General features: G+C 67.7%; 3 protein-coding genes across 9 annotated transcripts; 2 read left to right on the forward strand and 1 right to left on the reverse strand.

The window, feature by feature from the left end:
- Positions 1 to 495: 495 nt before the first annotated feature.
- TSPAN31 (tetraspanin 31) lies at positions 496 to 1,484 on the reverse strand. The gene is made up of 2 exons (XM_085534034.1): positions 1,301 to 1,484; positions 496 to 706 (listed from the first exon to the last, which is right to left on the reverse strand). Exons 1-2 carry the CDS (start codon positions 1,439 to 1,441, stop codon positions 530 to 532), a joined length of 318 nt encoding a protein of 105 aa, XP_085390160.1. The 5' UTR covers positions 1,442 to 1,484; the 3' UTR covers positions 496 to 529.
- A 667-nt stretch (positions 1,485 to 2,151) lies between these two features.
- LOC107325765 (uridylate-specific endoribonuclease A-like) lies at positions 2,152 to 6,195 on the forward strand. Of its 3 annotated transcripts, XM_085534041.1 has the most exons (7): positions 2,152 to 2,220; positions 3,160 to 3,372; positions 3,478 to 3,665; positions 4,349 to 4,465; positions 5,511 to 5,617; positions 5,714 to 5,853; positions 6,002 to 6,195. In XM_085534041.1, the coding sequence occupies exons 2-7, from the start codon at positions 3,167 to 3,169 to the stop codon at positions 6,102 to 6,104; spliced, it is 861 nt and encodes a 286-aa protein (XP_085390167.1). In that variant the 5' UTR covers positions 2,152 to 2,220; positions 3,160 to 3,166; the 3' UTR covers positions 6,105 to 6,195. The 3 variants fall into 3 exon arrangements, with proteins under 3 accessions (XP_085390167.1, XP_085390166.1, XP_015742406.2); XM_015886920.3 differs by lacking the exon at positions 2,152 to 2,220 and having other exon boundaries at positions 3,111 to 3,372; XM_085534040.1 differs by lacking the exons at positions 2,152 to 2,220; positions 6,002 to 6,195 and having other exon boundaries at positions 2,755 to 3,372; positions 5,714 to 5,862.
- Positions 6,196 to 6,796: 601 nt separating this feature from the next.
- Positions 6,797 to 18,126, forward strand: AGAP2 (ArfGAP with GTPase domain, ankyrin repeat and PH domain 2). Of its 5 annotated transcripts, none has more exons than XM_085534037.1 (19): positions 6,797 to 7,692; positions 11,328 to 11,386; positions 11,590 to 11,677; positions 11,884 to 11,969; positions 12,063 to 12,204; positions 12,307 to 12,441; positions 12,673 to 12,791; positions 13,031 to 13,183; positions 13,278 to 13,352; positions 13,782 to 13,886; positions 13,967 to 14,114; positions 14,193 to 14,306; positions 14,424 to 14,570; positions 14,782 to 14,841; positions 15,131 to 15,282; positions 15,541 to 15,631; positions 15,722 to 15,944; positions 16,436 to 16,685; positions 17,040 to 18,126. In XM_085534037.1, the coding sequence occupies exons 1-19, from the start codon at positions 7,533 to 7,535 to the stop codon at positions 17,274 to 17,276; spliced, it is 2,544 nt and encodes an 847-aa protein (XP_085390163.1). In that variant the 5' UTR covers positions 6,797 to 7,532; the 3' UTR covers positions 17,277 to 18,126. The 5 variants fall into 5 exon arrangements, with proteins under 5 accessions (XP_085390163.1, XP_085390161.1, XP_085390164.1 ...); XM_085534039.1 differs by lacking the exon at positions 6,797 to 7,692 and adding exons at positions 9,160 to 9,849; positions 9,914 to 10,827 and having other exon boundaries at positions 13,967 to 14,306; positions 17,040 to 18,119; XM_085534035.1 differs by having other exon boundaries at positions 13,967 to 14,306.
- Positions 18,127 to 18,182: the final 56 nt, after the last annotated feature.

Raw genomic sequence — 18,182 nt, forward strand, 5'->3', positions numbered from 1 at the left:
GATCCCAACCCCACCGTCCCCCACATCCCCCCTCCCACCATGTCCCCCCCACTGTCCCCATCCACCCCATAGGGACCTACAGTGACCCTCAGTGCCCCATAGAGACCCTCAGCGACCCATAGAGACCCTCAGCGACCCATAGAGACCCTCAGCGCCCCATAGGGACCCACAGCGCCCCATAGAGACCCTCAGAGCCCCATAGGGACCCTCAGCGCCCCATAGGGACCCTCAGAGCCCCATAGAGACCCTCAGCGCCCCATAGAGACCCTCAGCGACCCATAGGGACCCACAGCGCCTCATAGGGACCCATAGGGACCCTCAGCGCCCCATAGAGACCCTCAGCGCCCCATAGAGACCCATAGTGCCCCATAGGGACCCTCAGAGCCCCATAGGGACCCTCAGCGCCCCATAGAGACCCTCAGCGCCCCATAGGGACCCTCAGCGCCCCATAGAGACCCTCAGAGCCCCATAGGGACCCTCAGCGCCCCATAGAGACCCTCAGCGCCCCACAGAGACCCTCAGCGCCCCATTAGGATACAAAGAACAGCAGCACCTGGTGATGATGCGCGGCCCCCACCAGCCCCACGGCCGCGATGAGCAGCAGCAAAACCCCCACGGCCAAAACGCCCCCGACCAGCGGAACCCACGACACGACGCCCACGGCGCGACCCCACGCGGCCACCGCGATCAGCAGCAGCCCCACGAGCTGGGGGGGAATAAGGGGGGAAAGGGGTCGGTGGGGACACACAGCAACGGGGGGAGATGGGGGGAATAGGGGAGTATGTGGGGAGTGAGGGGTAAAGGGGGGGGGGCACCCAAAGGTGGGGTGATGGGGGGGGGTCCCATGGGTGGGAATATGGGGGGGGGGCTATAAAGGGGCTGGGGGGTCCCAGAGGTGGGGAGGGGGGGGGGCCATGGGGAGGGGGGCAATAGGGGAGTATATGGGGGGAATGGGGATAATGGGGGCACCCGAAGGGGGGGTTATGGGGGGGGGGGGATCCTATGGGTGGGAATATGGGGAGTGTGGGGTTAAAGGGGGCTGGGGGGGGTCCCAAAGGGGGGGATATGGGGAGGGGGGGGGGTAATAGGGGAGTATATGGGGAACATGGGGATAAAGGGGGACGGGGGGGGGGCGGAAAGGTGGGAGATGGGGGGGGGCAACGGGCGGAGACCCGGGGGGGGGGATACGGGGAGGACAAGGAGGGAAGCGCCCCCCCCCAACGGAGCCCCCCCATATCACCCCCCCCCATATCACCCCCCCATATCACCCCCCCCATGCCAGCCCCCCCCCCCCTCTCACCACGTAGACCACGTTGTTGAGAGAGATCGCGTTCCGGGAGCACACGAACCCCCCGCAGCCCATCGTGTCCCCCCGCCCCCCCCCGCCGGCCGCGCCCGTACGATGCGGCCCCTTTAAATCGCGCCGCCGCTTCTGGCGCATGCGCCAACGGAACCACGCCCCCACATCCCGGCGTCACGTGGTCGCGCGCAGCAGGGCGGGGCGGAAGAGACGGCGGAGCGAGCGGCGCATGCGCAGTGAGCGCTTCGAATCCGCAGAGGAGCGGGCGGTAATGCCCGGATGTGGGCGGGGCTTCCAAAAGGGGGGAGTGGCCTCGCGGCTCGTAGCCCCGCCCACAAACCCGCAGCGTCACGTGGACCCCAACCCTAATCCGAACCCAGCGCTGCCCCCGCCCACATGGAGCCCCCCCTCCTTCATCCCCCCCGTGTGACCCCAGTTCCCCACATCCCCCCACCCCCCAGCCCCTCACCGCCCCCTGTGCCCCCCCCGTCCCCACGACCCCCAGCCCCCCCCGCCCCAAATCCCCCTTTTTATCCCCCCCCCCAGTTGCTCTTTGTGCTCAGCCCCCCCCATGGGAAGGCCACGTGTGGCCGCAGCTGCTCCCGTCACGTCATTGCCCCACAGATAATGGGGTGGGGGGGGGCCGCTCTGTGGGGGGGGTCGGGCCGTTTACCCCATGGGACCCCGCCCCAACACGGACCCCCCCGTCCCTTGTGCTGCCCCCACCCACAATGGGGCTCCCTGTTGTTTGGGGGGCTGCGCTGCTGCCCCAAAAGGACCGAAAGAAGCTCCTCCCCCCCCCCCTATAGAGACAGTGGCCTTGGGGGCTGATATGGGGCAGGGATAAATGTGGGGAGCAGTGAGCTGCTATAGGGCCGTGCTCCGCTGTAGGGCCAGGTCTGCTGTAGGACACAGACAAGGTCAGTGGGGCCACTATAGGGCTGGGGATCTATGGGGCAGATATAGGGCCGGGATCTATGGGGCAGATATAGGGCCGGGGTGGCTGGAGGGCAGAGATGAGAGCAGCGGGGCGGCTGGAGGGCTGGGGGGGCTGTGGGGCGGGTAAAGGGCAGAGAGAAGGTCAGTGGGGTGGCCATGGGGCCAGGTCTGCTATGGGGCTGGGCTGGGATCTATGGGGTGTCTATAGATCCAGGTCTGCTATGGGGCTGGGATGGGACCTATGGGGTGGCTATAGATCCAGGTCTGCTATGGGGCTGGGATCTAATGTGTTGTCTATGGGGCTGGGCTCTATGTGCTCTATGGGGCTGGGTTCTATGTTGTCTATGGGGCCGGGCTCTGTGTTGTCTATGGGGCCGGGCTCTATGTGTCTATGGGGCTGGGCTCTGTGTTGTCTATGGGGCCGGGCTCTATGTGTTGTCTATGGGGCCGGGCTCTGTGTTGTCTATGGGGCCGGGCTCTGTGTTGTCTATGGGGCCGGGCTCTATGTTGTCTATGGTGCTGGGCTCTGTGTTGTCTATGGGGCCGGGCTCTATGTTGTCTATGGGGCTGGGCTCTGTGTTGTCTATGGGGCCGGGCTCTGTGTTGTCTATGGGGCCGGGCTCTGTGTTGTCTATGGGGCCGGGCTCTATGTTGTCTATGGTGCTGGGCTCTGTGTTGTCTATGGGGCCGGGCTCTATGTTGTCTATGGGGCCGGGCTCTGTGTTGTCTATGGGGCCGGGCTCTATGTGGTCTATGGGGCTGGGCTCTGTGTTGTCTATGGGGCCGGGCTCTATGTTGTCTATGGGGCCGGGCTCTGTGTTGTCTATGGGGCTGGGCTCTATGTTGTCTATGGGGCTGGGCTCTATGTGTTGTCTATGGGGCCGGGCTCTGTGTTGTCTATGGGGCCGGTTGTGCCGTAGGTCCGTGATGTCGCTGTCCGTGCGGGCGGCGCTTTGTGCCGCCGTTTGTGCCGCGGTTCTGTCGGTGTCGGTGTCGCTGTCGGACTCGGGGCTGCGTCGCATCGCGGAGCAGCTCTACGCTGCGGACCGGAACCGGGCGGCACCGGGAGAACTGCGGGTCCGGCTGCAGCAGCGCGTGGAACATGGAGACGGGCAGGATCACGCGCCGTTACCGTGAGCGCGGCCCCGACACACGGACACGCCCCGCCGTGGCCCCGCCCCCTTTTCACGCCCCGCCCCCTTTTAACCCCGCCCCTTTTTGACGCCCCGCCCCCTCAGGCTGTTCGATCACGTGTCCCCGGCGCTGCTGAGCCGCGCCCCGTACCCGGAGCTGTTGGCGCTGCTGGACAATTACGAGATGGAGACGGGACGGGACGAGACCGAGAGCGAGCAGGAGAAGGACGAACAGCTGAGGTTCATTGACGCCGTGATGGACGGCGAGTTCAGCACCGCGCTCATGGACAGCGGTAACGGGGGGGGGGGCGAGGGGGAGGGAGAGCTGTGGGTCTGATCTATGGGGCAGCACTATGGGTCTGGTCTATAGGGCAGCACTATGGGTCAGCTCTATGGGGCAGTGCTATGGGTCTGCTCTATGGGGCAGTGCTGTGGGTCTGATCTATGGGGCAGCACTATGGGTCTGATCTATGGGGCAGCACTATGGGTCTGATCTATGGGGCAGCGCTGTGGGTCTGGTCTATGGGGCAGTGCTTATGGGTCTGAATCCCCCTGCAGGGCTGTGGGTCTGGTCTATGGGGTGATACTGTGGGTCTGACCCATGGGGCAACACTGTGGGTCTGAACCTTCTGCAGGGCTGTAGGTCTGGTCTATGGGGTGATGTTGTGGGTCTGATCCCTGGGGCAATCCTATGGGTCTGCTCTATGGGGCAGTGCTATGGGTCTGGTCTATAGGGCAGCACTATGGGTCAGCTCTATGGGGCAGCTCTATGGGTCAGCTCTATGGGGCAGCGCTATGGGTCAGCTCTATGGGGCAGCACTATGGGGCAGCACTATGGGTCAGCTCTATGGGGCAGCACTATGGGTCAGCTCTATGGGGCAGCTCTATGGGGCAGTGCTATGGGTCAGCTCTATGGGGCAGCTCTATGGGGCAGCTCTATGGGTCAGCTATGGGGCAGCGCTGTGTGTCCCCTCAGGGCTGTGGCCGTCCCGCTCAGCTCTTCGCTCTGCTCTGCACCGAATGTGGTTCAGCCGCTATTCGCGCTCAGGCGGCGCCGCGTTGGACTCGTCTGGATTCGAGCACGTGTTTGTGGGTAGGGGGAATATGGGGGATATGGGGGATATGGGGGGATGTGGGGGGATATGGGGGATATGGGGGATATGGGGGGATATGGGGGATATGGGGGATATGGGGGGATATGGGGGATATGGGGGATATGGGGGGATATGGGGGATATGGGGGATATGGGGGGATATGGGGGATATGGGGGATATGGGGGGATATGGGGGATATGGGGGGATATGGGGGATACGGGGGGATACGGGGGGATACGGGGGGATATGGGGGATGTGGGGGATATGGGGGGATATGGGGATATGGGGGATATGGGGGATATGGGGGGATATGGGGGATGTGGGGGATATGGGGAGATATGGGGGGATATGGGGGATGTGGGGGATATGGGGGGATATGGGGATATGGGGGATATGGGGGGATATGGGGGGATATGGGGGATATGGGGGATATGGGGATATGGGGGATATGGGGGATATAGGGGATATGGGGGGATATGGGGGATATGGGGGGATGTGGGGGATATGGGGAGATATGGGGGATATGGGGGATATGGGGATATGGGGTCACATGGGGGATATGGGGAGATATGGGGGATATGGGGGATATGGGGATATGGGGATATGGGGGATATAGGGGATATGGGGGATAGGGGGGGATATGGGGGGATATGGGGGATATGGGGGGATATGGGGGATATGGGGGATATGCGGATATATGGGGGATATGGGGGATATGAGGGATATGGGGGGATATGGGGGATATGGGGGGATATGGGGGATATGGGGGATATGCGGATATATGGGGGATATGGGGGATATATGGGGTCATGTGGGGGTCTATGGGGTCACAGTGTGGGCTCACGTGGGGCTGGGGGGGACGTGGGGGGACACAGGGACTGAATGGGGGTCAATGGTGGCAGGAGGAGCCACGTGGTGACACAGTGACACACATTGATGGGCACTGACACACAATAACATACAATAACACACAGTAACATACAGTAACATACAGTAACATACGATAACATACAGTACCATACGATAACACGCGTGTTCCTGCAGGGGAGCTGAAGAAGGGCCGCGTTTCGGGCTGTCACTCGTGGCTGCAGCTGCTGGAGCTGGAGCGACGCGGGCGCCTCAATTACTTGAGCTACAGCTACAAGGGGGGGGTGAGCTGTGTTACATTGTTGTTCTATTGTTGTTACATTGTCACTGTGTCATTGTGCCCCCCCAGTGACCCCATATAACCCCCCCCCCCCCTTTAGCCCCCCACCCCGTCGGTTCTGGGCCTCCAGTTCCGCGTTGACGGGCACCTCAAGTCGTTGGGTTCCACCCTGTTGGGCTCCAGCCCCGCGTTGGACCTGGCGCTTTACAGCCTCTGCTTCACCGCGAGACCAGACAGAGTGTGAGTGACTGGGGGGAACTTGGGGGTCACGGGGACGCAGTGGGGCCGGGGGGGGCCCCGTTGTGCCCCATTGTGCCCCATTGAGCCCCATTGTGCCCCATTGAGCCCCATTGTGCCCCACACTGACGCTGCCCCCCCCCCCCTTTAGCTGCAATGTGACTCTGGGTGGGCAGCCGGTGGCCGTGCAGACCTACAGCTGGGATGGAGAGCAGGAGAAATTCGTGGCCTCCGCGTACCCCATCAGCCCCTGAGACCCATAGATCCACTGCCCCATAGAAACACCGCCCCATAGAAACACTGCCCCATAGATCCACCGCCCCATAGAAACACTGCCCCATAGATCCACCGCCCCATAGAAACACTGCCCCATAGAGCCACCGCCCCATAGATCTACTGCCCCATAGAAACACTGCCCCATAGATCCACCGTCCCATAGATCCACCGTCCCATAGATCCACCGCCCCATAGAGCCACCGCCCCATAGAAACACCGCCCCATAGATCTACTGCCCCATAGAGCCACCGCCCCATAGAAACACTGCCCCATAGAAACACCGCCCCATAGAGCCACCACCCCACTGACCCCCCAACCCTACAGCCCACCCCATAGACCCCACAACCCCCCCGAACTCCACTGACCCCCCACATCCCCCACACCCAACAGCTCCCCACACCCTATAAACCCCCGACCCACAGACCCCCCCCAGCCCCATAACCCCAATCATGGCTGCCCCCAGCCCCAATAAACCCCAGTGCTGTGTCTGACTGTACATGCGTGTCCTTAGCGTGTCCTCCTTACACACACGTGTCCTTAGCGTGTCCTCCTTGCACACACGTGTACTTAGCGTGTCCATGGGGCTGCTCACACATCCCCACACACCCCACATCCCCCATAGTTACATCCCACACCACACCATGGTGGCTGCTCACCCCACAGCTCACACCAGGACCCACAGGTCACACCAGGACCCACAAGTGGCACTGGACTCCACAGGTCCTGCCAGGCCCCATAAGTTAGCACAGGCCTATGGGTCACAGCAGGACCCACAGATCCCAGTAGGACCCACAGATCCCAGTAGGACCCACAGATCCCAGCAGGACCCACAGATCCCAGCAGAACCCACAGATCCCAGCGTGCCCCACAGATCCCAGCAGGACCCACAGATCCCAGCAGGCCCCACAGATCCCAGCGTGCCCCACAGATCCCAGCGTGCCCCACAGATCCCAGCGTGCCCCACAGATCTCAGCAGGACCCACAGATCTCAGCAGGCCGCACAGATCCCAGCAGGACCCACAGATCCCAGCAGGACCCACAGATCCCAGCGTGCCCCACAGATCCCAGTGTGCCCCACAGATCTCAGCAGGACCCACAGATCTCAGCAGGACCCACAGATCCCAGCAGGACCCACAGATCCCAGTGTGCCCCACAGATCTCAGCAGGCCGCACAGGTTCTGCTGCGCCCCACAGATCCCAGCAGGCCCCACAGGTTCCGCCGGGCCCCATAAGTTCCGCCCAGCCCCACAGGTCCCGCCCGGCCCCACGGCAGCCGCTCACCCCACGCTCCCCGCCCGGCCCCACGGGTCCGGCCCCACCGACGCCGGGGCAGGAAACACGTCGGGGCGCAGCGCCGGGACGGACCGCGGGACCCACAGCGCGATGGGGCGGCGGGACGAGTAACGATGGGGCCGCCCCACGGCCACGCTCTGGCCGCCATCCGCGCCGAGGTGCGGCGGCACGAGGAGGCCAAGCGCGGCATCAACGCGCTGCTGCGGCTCGGGGACGCGGTGCCGGATCCGAAGCTCCGGGGCCGCATCGGAACCGCCGTGAGGGCGCTACAGGGTGAGACCGGAACCGGGACCGGGACCGGGACGGGGGGGGATGGACGGAAACAGGGACAGCGCCGGGTCCGAACAGCAGCGGGGGGGCGATGGGGGGGAGCAATGGGGGGATGGGGGGCGACCAAGGGGGGGGGTGGGGGGTCGTGAGACCCCATGGAGGAGATGGGGGGCGATGGGGGGGGCTGTGATTGAGGGGGCTGTTAATGGGGGGCTGTTAATGGGGCTGTTAATGGGGCTGTTACTGGGGGGCTGTTAATGGGGCTGTTATGGGGAGCTGTTAATGGGGCTGTTAATGGGGCTGTTATGGGGCTGTTATGGGGCTGTTAATGGGGCTGTTAATGGGGCCGTTACTGGGGGGCTGTTAATGGGGGTCTCTTATGGGGCTGTTATGGGGCTGCTATGGGGGGTCTGTTATGGGCCTGTTAATGGGGGTCTCTTATGGGGCTGTTAATGTGGCTGTTATGGGGGTGCTGTTAATGGGGCTGCTATGGGGGTTCTGTTACGGGGGCTCTGTTCTGGGGGGGCCGTTGGGGCCCCGCTCCGTCTCCGCAGTTCCACTCGGTCTCTGTCTGTTTCCGGTGCTGTCGCAGCGCTGCGGTTCGTGACGTGGCCGTTTCCTCAGCTCCGGCGGCCGCTGCCCCCCCCAAATCCCCCCCCCACATCCCGCCCCCAACATCCCCCCCCCACATCCCGCCCCCCCCATCACTTCCCCCCCCCCCCCCCCATCACCCGCCCCCCCCCGTCGTGCTCCGGCATCTCCCGCTGTTGCCATGGTGACGGGATGCGGGGATGCCGCGTTGCTACGCGCCCGAACAGCCGGAACCTGGACGGGGGGGGGGGGGAAAATGGGCCCCCCCGGATCGGCCCCAACCCCCCAATAACGGGAACGGGGACAAACGGGGGGGGGGGAACATGGGGGGGGGGCAGAGCTCAGAGCTCAACATCCCCCCCAGCAACGGGGGCAGCAGCTCCTGGATGGGGGCGCTGCAATGGAACGGGATGGAACGGGATAATGGGATGGAATGGGATGGGATGGGATAATGGGATGGAACGGGGGGGGCGGGGGGTCCCCATTGATCGTGGGGGGGGCACAGGGGGTCGGGGGGGTCCCACGTGATCATCACACGGTGCGGCACATGGAGACCCCCCCCCCACAGCCCGCAATGGGGCAACGGGTCCGGTATGGTCCGGTATGGGGACAACCGGGATGGAACGGGATGGAACGGGATAATGGGATGGGATGGGGGGGTCGGGGGGGGGGGCACATACTGGGATGGGCTCAGACAGGGATAGAATTTGGGGGGGGGGGGGATGGGGGGCTGCCCACGCGCGGTTGTCACACCGTGGGTGCGTTGCCATGGCGACGCTGTCGGCTCCGTCACGCGCGATCCGGGTGGGGGGGGCTGTTCCCACTCGGGGGCTCCATCATCGGCTCCATCATCAGCTCCATCATCGGCTCCATCATCGGCTCCATCAGCTCCGCGCCCCCCCCGCCCCGAGCCCCAAAACCCGGAGCCCGATCGCCCCCCCCCCATCGCCCCCCCCCCATAGAGCGGCGTCCCGGGGGCGGGTCTCGCGAGGCTGGTTTTTAAGGGGGGGGGGTCGATCCCCGGCTTTTGGGGCCGGGGGGGGCGCGGCGCTGCCAACCCCTCCGGGGGCGGGAGAGCGGGGACGGCTCCGGGGGGGGGGGGGAGGGCGGGGAGGGCCGGGGGTGGGGACCGCGAGAGCGGCACCGGCGGCGCGAGGAGCCGCGCGGAGCCCCCGGACCGAAGCGGGGCCGCGGGGGGGGGGGGGGTCCCGGAGCCGCCGGGTGTTGGGGGGGGGGGGCACCGATGAGCGGCGCGGCGGGGCCGCAGCGGAGGACGACGTTCCTCATCTCGCTGACCCTCGTCAAACTCGAGTCGGTGGCGGCGCCGGGAGAAGCGGAGCCCGCGGCGGAGGCGGCGGCCGATGGAGCCCCCCCGGACGAGCCGCCCCCCCCCGCCCCCGCCCCGACCGGCCCCGCCGCGCCGCCCCCCCCGCCCCGACCCGAGGACGGCGGCGGCCGCGGGAAACGGCCCGAGCGGCTCTTCCAGCGGCAGGACGCGCTGCGGATAAGTACCAGTACCCCCGGCACCGGCCCCCCCGGCACCCGCAGCCCCCCCGGGCCGCCCCCCCCCCCCCGCCTCCTCCGCCCGGAGCTCGGTCCGCGTGTCGGTCGGGGGCGGCGGTCACGGCTCGTTCCGCCCCCGGTCGCCCCCCCCCGCGGTTCCCCCCAAACCGGACCCTTCGCTGCTGCCCCCCCCCGCCGTCCCCCCCAAACCGGACCCCGCGTCGCTGCCGCCGCCGCCGCCTCCCGCCCCCCCCGCGGTGCCCCCCAAACGCGACCCCTCGTCGCTGCCGCCCCCCCCGCCCCCTCCGGCCGTTCCCCCCAAACCGGACCCGTCGCTGCTGCCGCCCCCCCCCGCCGCCCCCCCCAGACCCGACCCCCGCGGCCCCTCCAAGGTCCCGCCCCCCCCCGCGGAGCGATGCCGCCCGACGCCCCCCCCGAGCCGCCCCCCGCTGCTGCCTCAATCCACGTGGGGCTGCCCCGAGCCCCCCCCGGACCCCTCCGCCCCCCCCCGCCCCCCGGGCTCCTCGTCCCCCCACCCGGCCGCCGCCCCCCGGCGCCTCCGGCTGCCCGGCCCCAAACCGTTCCGCACCGTCACCACGTCGGCGGCCTCGGACCCGCGGCGACCCCCCAAAGCGGCGCCCCCCAAAAGCTGCCGCCTGTCGTGGCCCGAGGGCGAAGCCAAAGGGCGGCCCAAGGCGGGGGGGGGCAAAGCGGCGGCGGGGCCGGACGCGGGGGGGGGGGGGGTCGCGGGGGGGGTCGCTCGGGCGCCGCCTCGGGCGCGTCTGTCCCCCCGCAAAGGGAAAAGCAAAACGTTGGACAACAGCGACCTGAGCCCGTTCCCCGCCGCGCTCACGGCCGCCCCCCCCCCGCCCCGCGGCCCCCCCACCCCCCCGGGCCCCGCCGACACCGGAGCGGGGCTGAAGCGCGGCCGGGAGGGCGGACGGGCGTCCACGCGGGACCGGAAGATGCTCAAGTTCATCAGCGGCATCTTCGCCAAGAGCCCCGCGACCCCCCCCGGCTCCGAGCCCCCCCCAGGCGGCCCCAGTGAGTAACGGGCCGGGCCGCCCCCAGCCCCAGCCCCGTCCGGCCCCATTCATCCCCATCCAGCTCCGTTCAGCCCCATTCAGCCCCAGCCCGGTCGGGTGGGCATCCCGTCCCGGGGGTCGCTTCGCCCACCCCCCGTTATCCCCGTTCCGTGCCGTAGGGCGCCGCTGTGGCCCCTCGTTGCCCCTCGTTGTCCCGCTTTGTCCCGTTGATGCTGCGGGGGCTGTTCGGGGTTTTACCGTCGTGTCCCGTCAGCGCTGCCCCGTCCCGGTTCCCGTCGGTTCGTCCCAATGGCCGCGGGGCGGCGCTGCTCGTCCGTCCGTCCGTGTGTCGGTCCGTCCCGGGTGGCGATTTTAACCCCTTCAGCGCCGGGGCCGAGGGGGGCAGCGCCGTGTGTGAATGGGGGGGTGGGAGCGTTTGGGGGGGGCACGACAGGGACCCCCCGGTGTGGGGCTGCTGCCGGTGCCCCCCCCCCCCCCTCACCCCGTTGCTCCCCACAGAAGCGCTGGTGAACAGCCAGGAATGGACGCTGGGCCGCTCCGTGCCCGAGATCCGCCTGGTGGGTGCTGAGTCCCCCTGCCCCATATTGCCCCACAATGCCCCATAATGCCCCATAATGTCCCACAATGCCCCATATTGCCCTATATTGCCCCATGTCCCCCTGCCCCATATTGCCCCATAATGTCCCCCTGCCCCGTATTGCCCCCCACCCCCCTGTCCCCCCCCATGTCCCAACTCTCCTGTTCCTGTTCCCCCCCCCAGGGTGTTTTGGGCAGCAGCAGCAGCGGGAAATCAGCGCTGGTCCATCGCTTCCTCACCGGCTCCTACGTGGGGCTGGAGCCCACAGAGAGTGAGTGGCCGCGGGGCCGCGGGGGGGCCGCAGCCGTGGGGCTGAGGGGGGGATGGAGGGACGTGGCTGGGATGGGGATGACTGTGGGGTGGGCAGGGCCGTGGGGTGGTCGTGGCCATGGGATGGATGAGGCCATGGGGCTGGGTTTGCCGTGGGGTGTCCGTGGTGTGTCCGTGTCTGTGGGACCCCCGGTGCCCCCCCCCCAGGCGGGCAGTTCAAGCGCGAGGTGACGGTGGACGGGCGGAGCCACCTGCTGCTCATCCGGGAAGAGGCCGGAGCTCCGGACGCGCAGGTCGGTGCGGCCGCTGGGGGGCGGCAGCCTGATGTGGGGGGGGGGGGTCGTGTAGATCCGAGCCCTGACCCCCCCCTGTGCCCCCCCCCCCAGTTCTGCAGCTGGGCGGACGGCGTCATCTTGGTGTTCAGCCTGGAGGACGAGGGCAGCTTCCAGGAGGCGGCGCAGCTCCATCAGCTGCTGGGAACCCACCGGGACCCCGGGGAGCTGGTGCTGGCGCTGGTGGGGACACAGGGTGAGAGACCCCCCCATAACCTCCCATAACCCCCATAACCCCCCGACCCCCCCATCATTAACACAGCGGGGACGGACCCCCCTCACCCTTCACCCCCCCCAGACAAGATCAGCTCCTCCAACCCGCGGGTGGTCGATGACGGCCGCGCTCAGGCGCTGAGCGGAGCCATGAAGCGCTGCCTCTACCTGGAGACCTGCGCCACGTACGGGCTCAACGTGGAGCGAGTCTTCACCGAGGGTGGGCGGCAGGGCGGGGATGGGGGGGGGGGGGGGGAGCTGTGGGGGGGGGGCTGTGAGCGGTGCGGGCTGTGCGGGCTGGGGGCGGGTCGGGCGGTGCCGGGGGGTCGGGGAATCCGGTGTCGGTGCCGCCCGTCTGGTACTGCCCCGTTTGGTCCCGTTCGGTCCCGTTTGGTCCCGTTTGGTCCCGTTCGGTCCCGTCCGGTCCCGGTGACGCCGCGCGGTCCCACAGTGGCACAGAAGGTGGCGGCTCAGAGGAAGCAGCAGCTCGTGGCGTCCTGCAAGTCCCTGCCCAGCTCCCCCACACACTCGGCCGCGTCCACCCCTGTCGGAGGCGCCCACCCCCCACAGGTATCCCCCATATACCCCCATATACCCCCCATATACCCCCACATACCCCCCATATACCCCCCCATGCCCCCATATACCCCCCATATATCCCCCCATGTACCCCCCATATACCCCCATATACCCCCCATATACCCCCCCATATACCCCCCCATATCCCCCCCCATATACCCCCTGGTACCCCCCGACCCCACAGCCCCCCCTGTTTCCCCTCCGGGACTGACCCCCCCCCCCATTTCCAGGCCACCAATGGGGGTCACACCAGCGACTACTCGTCCTCGCTGCCGTCCACCCCCAACGTGAGTCACCGGGAGCTGCGCTGTGACCCCCCCGCCCCGCTGGGCACCCCCGGCTCCCTGCACCGCGGGGCCAAGCGCCGCACGAGCCTGTTCGCGGTGAGTGGGGCCGGGGGGGCGGGGGGGGGGGGGGCAGAGACCCTCGAGTGTCCGCGGCTCCGGGCGCCGCCCCGACGTCCCGCTGTCCCCGCAGACGCGACGCGGCAGCGACTCGGAGAAGCGCAGCCTGGAGCCGGCGGGCGGCGGGCGGGGCGTCCCCATCAAACAGGTCGGCACAGCCCCACGGAGCGCGGCGGGCACAGCCCTGCCCCATGGCTGCCCCATGGCTGCTCCATCCCTGCTCCATCCCTGCCCCATGGCTGCTCCATCCCTGCTCCATCCCTGCCCCATGGTGCTCCATCCCTGCCCCATGGCGGCCCCATGGCTGCTCCATCCCTGCCCCATCCCTGCCCCATGGCTGCTCCATCCCTGCCCCATCCCTGCCCCATGGCTGCCCCATGGCTGCTCCATCCCTGCTCCATCCCTGCCCCATCCCTGCCCCATGGCTGCCCCATGGCTGCTCCATCCCTGCTCCATCCCTGCCCCATCCCTGCTCCATCCCTACCCCATCCCTGCTCCATCCCTGCCCCATCCCTGCCCCATCCCTGCCCCATGGCTGCCTCATCCCCACCCCATTCTCACTCCCCCCCTCTCTCAGAGCTTCCTGCTGAAGCGCAGCGGCAATTCCCTCAACAAGGAGTGGAAGAAGAAATACGTCACCCTGTCCAGCAACGGGCTGCTCTTCTACCACCCCTCCATCAACGTGGGTGCCCTCACACCCCCCCCCCACTACCCCCCCCCCCCCGTCTCCTGCCCCGTCTCACCCCCCCCCCCCCCCCCCAGGATTACATCCACAGCACACACGGCAAGGAGATGGACCTGCTCCGCACCACGGTCAAGGTGCCCGGGAAGCGGCCGCCCCGCGCCATCTCTGCGTGCGGCCCGTCGGGCAGCGTCAACGGGCTGAAGGACGCGGGCGCCGACGGCGGCGGTGAGGGCGGGGGGCGGGAGCTGCTGCCCGGTGCCGCCCCGGGACCCGCCGCCCTCACCGGCCCCTCCCCGCCCGCAGCCGCGGCGCCGCCCGTCGGGCTCAGCGTCCCCCCGGATCCGGGCCCCAAAGGGGCGGGGAAGGGCGAGCGGCCCCTGCAGCGCTGCGCGTCCGCGTCCAGCGCCAAACTGCCCGGTGAGCGCCACGGCCCGGCCCGGCCCCGTTCTCGGTCCCGTTCTCAGCCCCATCCCCGGCCCCGGCCCTGGGGACAAACGTGGGGCCGCCCCCCCCCATCCACGCTCCCTTTGTCAGACGGACCCTCCGGCCCCGACACCGTGTCCAGCCCCGGCAGTTCGGGCCGCGATCCGCCGCCGTCGCCGCTGATGGACCGTAAGAAGCACCGGCGGAAGAAGCTCTCCACGCCGTCCAAGACCGAGGGCTCGGCCGGGCAGGCGGAAGGTGAGCGGGGCGGGGCCGCGGGGGGGGCGTCAGAACGGGGCCGACGCCGCCACCCCCCCCCACCCCGGGGCCGCCCCCTCCCCACGCCGCCCCCCCCCCTCTTTGCTGTGCTCCGCCGCCTCCCTCCGCCGCTCCCGGGGCTTCGCGGGCTCCTCCTGATTCTCTGCCCCCTTTTCCTCTCTCTCTTTTCCTCCCGCCGGACCCTGCGCAGCCAAACGCAAAATGTGGAAATTAAAAAGCTTTGGTAGTTTAAGAAATATTTATAAAACAGGTAATTGTGCTGCTCGAGCCCCGCACGCGGCTGCAGCCCCCAGACCCCCAGTAACCCCCATTAACCCCCTTTAACCCCCTTTTAACCCCCTTTAACCCCCATTCCCCCCTTATCCTGCCTCGCATCGCTGCGCCCCCGACCCGCGGGGCTGAACTGCCGGGATGGGGGGGGGGGTCAATGGGGGGCGCTGGGATGGAGGTGGGATTTGGGGGGGGGTCTGTGCTGTGTGGGCCGCACGGGGGGGTCCCTCGGTTCCCCCGGCCCCGAGGCAGCGCGTTGTGCCCCGCAGAGGAGGAAAACTTCGAGTTCCTGATCGTGTCCAGCACGGGGCAGACGTGGCACTTCGAGGCCGGGAGCTTCGAGGAGCGCGACGCGTGGGTGCAGGCGATCGAGAGCCAGATCCTGGCCAGTCTGCAGGGCTGCGAGAGCGGCAAGAACAAGGTGGGGGGGGAGATGGGACGGGAGGGGCCGGGGGGGGCCTTGTCACCCATTGTCACCCATTGTCACCCATTGTCACCCATTGTCACCCATTGTCTCCCATCATTGTCTCCCATTCATTGTTGTCTCCCATCATTGTCCCCCATTCATTGTCTCCCATTCATTGTTGTCTCCCATCATTGTCCCCCATTCATTGTCTCCCATCATTGTCTCCCATCATTGTCTCCCACTCACCGTGCCCCCCCGTTGTCCCCGTTTCAGGCCCGCACGGACAGTCAGAGCGAGGCCGTGGCCCTTCAGGCGATTCGCTCCGCCCGCGGTAACTCGTTGTGCGTGGACTGCGGGGCTCCCAGTGAGTCGGGCCGGGTCGTGGCGATTCGGGCTCCATTACGGCGGTTCCGGGCCTCGGTCCCGCTCGGCGCTGACCCGGTTCTGCCCGCAGACCCCACGTGGGCCAGCCTGAACCTGGGCGCGTTGATCTGCATCGAGTGCTCCGGGATCCACCGCAATCTGGGCACCCACGTGTCGCGCGTGCGCTCGCTCGACCTGGACGACTGGCCGCGGGAGCTGACCGTGGTGCTGAACGCGATCGGCAACGCCACCGCCAACAGCATCTGGGAGAACAACACGCGCGGCCGCTGCAAACCCACGCACGAATCGTCCCGGTGAGCGGCTGCCGTGACCCCGATGGGTGTGAGTGGGTGTGTGAGTGTGTGAGTGTGACTGTGAGTGTGAGTGGGTGTGTGTGAGTGTGAGTTTGTGACCGTGAGTGTGTGTGACTGTGAGTGGGTGTGTGAGTGTGTGTGTGAGTGTGTGACCGTGAGTGTGTGTGAGTGTGAGTGGGTGTGTGTGAGAGTCAGAGTGTGTGTGAGTGTGTAAGTGTGAGTGTGAGTGTGAGTGTGTGTGTGAGTGGGTGACCGTGAGTGTGTGAGTGTGAGTGTGTCCCTGCCCTGTACCCGCTGCCCCTCGTACCTTCCTGCTGTGCTTATTGCCCCCCTGGCTGTGGGATCCCCCCAGTGCCTCCTGTCCCCATCACCACCCGGTTACAGTACAGCCCCATTACCCCCCCTATTGCCCCCCCTCCCATTACCCCCCCCATTACCCCCCCCCCCCTCATTGCCCCCCCCACCCCCCCCCCCGCCCCCTCTGTGCGCAGGGAGGAGCGCGAGGCGTGGATCCGCGCTAAGTACGAGCAGCGGCTGTTCCTGGCTCCGCTGCCGGCGGCCGAAGCGGCGCTGGGGGAGCGGCTGCTGCGGGCGGTGCAGGACAAGGACCTGGAGGCGGTTCTGCTGCTGCTGGCGCACAGCAGGAGGGAGCAGCTCGCGGCCAGCGACACCGAGCGGCGCACGGCGCTGCACGTGGCCTGTGACATGGCGCTGGTGGTCATCACCCAGCTGCTGGTCTGGGTACGAGGGGGGGGAACCGCCGGGGGGGGCCGGGGGGGTGTGGGTGGTGGTGGGTACCGGGTAGCGGCCATAGGGCGCTGTGGGGTGGCGGTGGGTACCCGGTAGCGGCCATAGGGCACTATGGGGTGGTTGTACATATCGGGTAGCGGCCATAGGGGCTGTGGGGTGGCCGTGGGTACCGGGTAACAGCCATAGGGCGCTGTGGGGTGGTTGTGGGTACCGGGTAGCGGCCATAGGGCGCTATGGGGTGGTTGTGGTACCGGGTAGCGGCCATAGGGCGCTGTGGGGTGGCCGTGGGTACCGGGTAGCAGCCATAGGGCGCTGCTGGCGGCCCCGTGACGCCGTGTCCCTCAGTACGGCGCGGACGTTCGTGCCCGTGACGCTCAGGGCCGCACCGCGCTGTTCTACGCTCGACGCTCCGGGAGCCGGGAGTGCGCCGAGATCCTGCAGCAGCACGGCTGTCCCGGGGACGGACCCCCCACCCCCGGCGGCCCCGCGACCCCCCGCGGCCCCCCCACCCCCGGGCTGCGTCGCCGCAGCAGCGCCGCCAGCGTGGGGCCGTGCGTGGAGCCGCGCACCGCTCTGGTATAACGGGGGGGGCTGCCCCGCGGTTTGTACTTTTGATGCTCTATTTATTACCCGACCCCTCCCCCCTCCATCCCCCCCCACCGCAGGGGTCTCTTCTGATCCTGGTGCCCCCCCCATCCCACCTCGCAGTGCTCAGTGCTGAGCAGTGGGGATGAGGTGTACAGAACCCCCCCCCCCCATCCCCAGATCCATGTGACCCCCCCCGAGGTGCCCCCCCCCCCGTCAGTGCCCCCCACCCTTGGTTCCCATGTAGCTGTTCCAGCTGTGCCCCCCCCACACCCTCGTCACCCCCCCCGCAGCCCCCCCGCCCCAATTAGTGCCCCACCCCCCCCCGCACCCCCCCATTATCCCTCACCAGGAGCAGAGCAGACCCCCCCCCCCCCCCTTTTCTACGACCTTTTCTACACCCCCTTGCTATGAACATGCCCCCCCCCCCTTTGCCCCCTTTACCCTCCCCCTCCCCCCCCATTTTTCTCTCTGTCCCTTCGAGAACCCCTTTAATTTATTCCTTTGTTCAGCATTAGGATATAGAGCCACCCCCCCCCCCACGGTACCGCGGTGCCCAACGGGGTGGGGGGGAAAAACCAGCGGGACCCCCCCGCCTCTCCCGCTGGCCCTGGGGGGGGCGGGGGAGGGGTCCGGGGTCTCGTTGCCCCCCCCCCTCCCCCCAGGACCCCATGAATGTAACGGGCCCCGCCGCCGTGACGCCCCGCGGCCCCGTGGGGCTGAGCTGAGCCCCCCCGGCGCTCGGGGGGGGGGGGTCGGGGGGGGGGGGGGGGGGTGAGGGGTCGTGTACAGCATTTTCTGCTCTCGGGTGTAACTGTATGTAACAATGTCGGAGTCGGCGCTGTGACACTGTGCTGGGTGTGCTGTGTTGGGGGGGGGCAGGGGGGGGATATAGGGGGATAT

Source organism: Coturnix japonica, unplaced genomic scaffold (assembly GCF_054131305.1).
Source record: "Coturnix japonica strain WE unplaced genomic scaffold, WE-NBRP24 Scf074, whole genome shotgun sequence".
In the NCBI taxonomy this organism is placed as follows: domain Eukaryota; kingdom Metazoa; phylum Chordata; class Aves; order Galliformes; family Phasianidae; genus Coturnix; species Coturnix japonica.

Bases quoted from the DNA above. Each gene is read 5' to 3' on its own strand.
- AGAP2 (XM_085534039.1), top strand. From the start codon at position 9,524: ATGAGCGGCGCGGCGGGGCCGCAGCGGAGGACGACGTTCCTCATCTCG. The intron at 13,887-13,966 runs GTGGGTGCCCTC...CCCCCCCCCCAG, and splicing joins TCTACCACCCCTCCATCAAC to GATTACATCCACAGCACACA. The intron at 15,945-16,435 runs GTGAGCGGCTGC...CTCTGTGCGCAG, and splicing joins CCCACGCACGAATCGTCCCG to GGAGGAGCGCGAGGCGTGGA.
- TSPAN31 (XM_085534034.1), bottom strand. From the start codon at position 1,441: ATGCGCCAGAAGCGGCGGCGCGATTTAAAGGGGCCGCATCGTACGGGC. The intron at 707-1,300 runs GTGAGAGGGGGG...ATTCCCCCCCAG, and splicing joins TCAACAACGTGGTCTACGTG to CTCGTGGGGCTGCTGCTGAT.
- LOC107325765 (XM_085534040.1), top strand. From the start codon at position 2,777: ATGGGGCCGGGCTCTATGTTGTCTATGGGGCTGGGCTCTGTGTTGTCT. The intron at 3,373-3,477 runs GTGAGCGCGGCC...CCGCCCCCTCAG, and splicing joins CAGGATCACGCGCCGTTACC to GCTGTTCGATCACGTGTCCC. The intron at 4,466-5,510 runs GTAGGGGGAATA...GTGTTCCTGCAG, and splicing joins ATTCGAGCACGTGTTTGTGG to GGGAGCTGAAGAAGGGCCGC.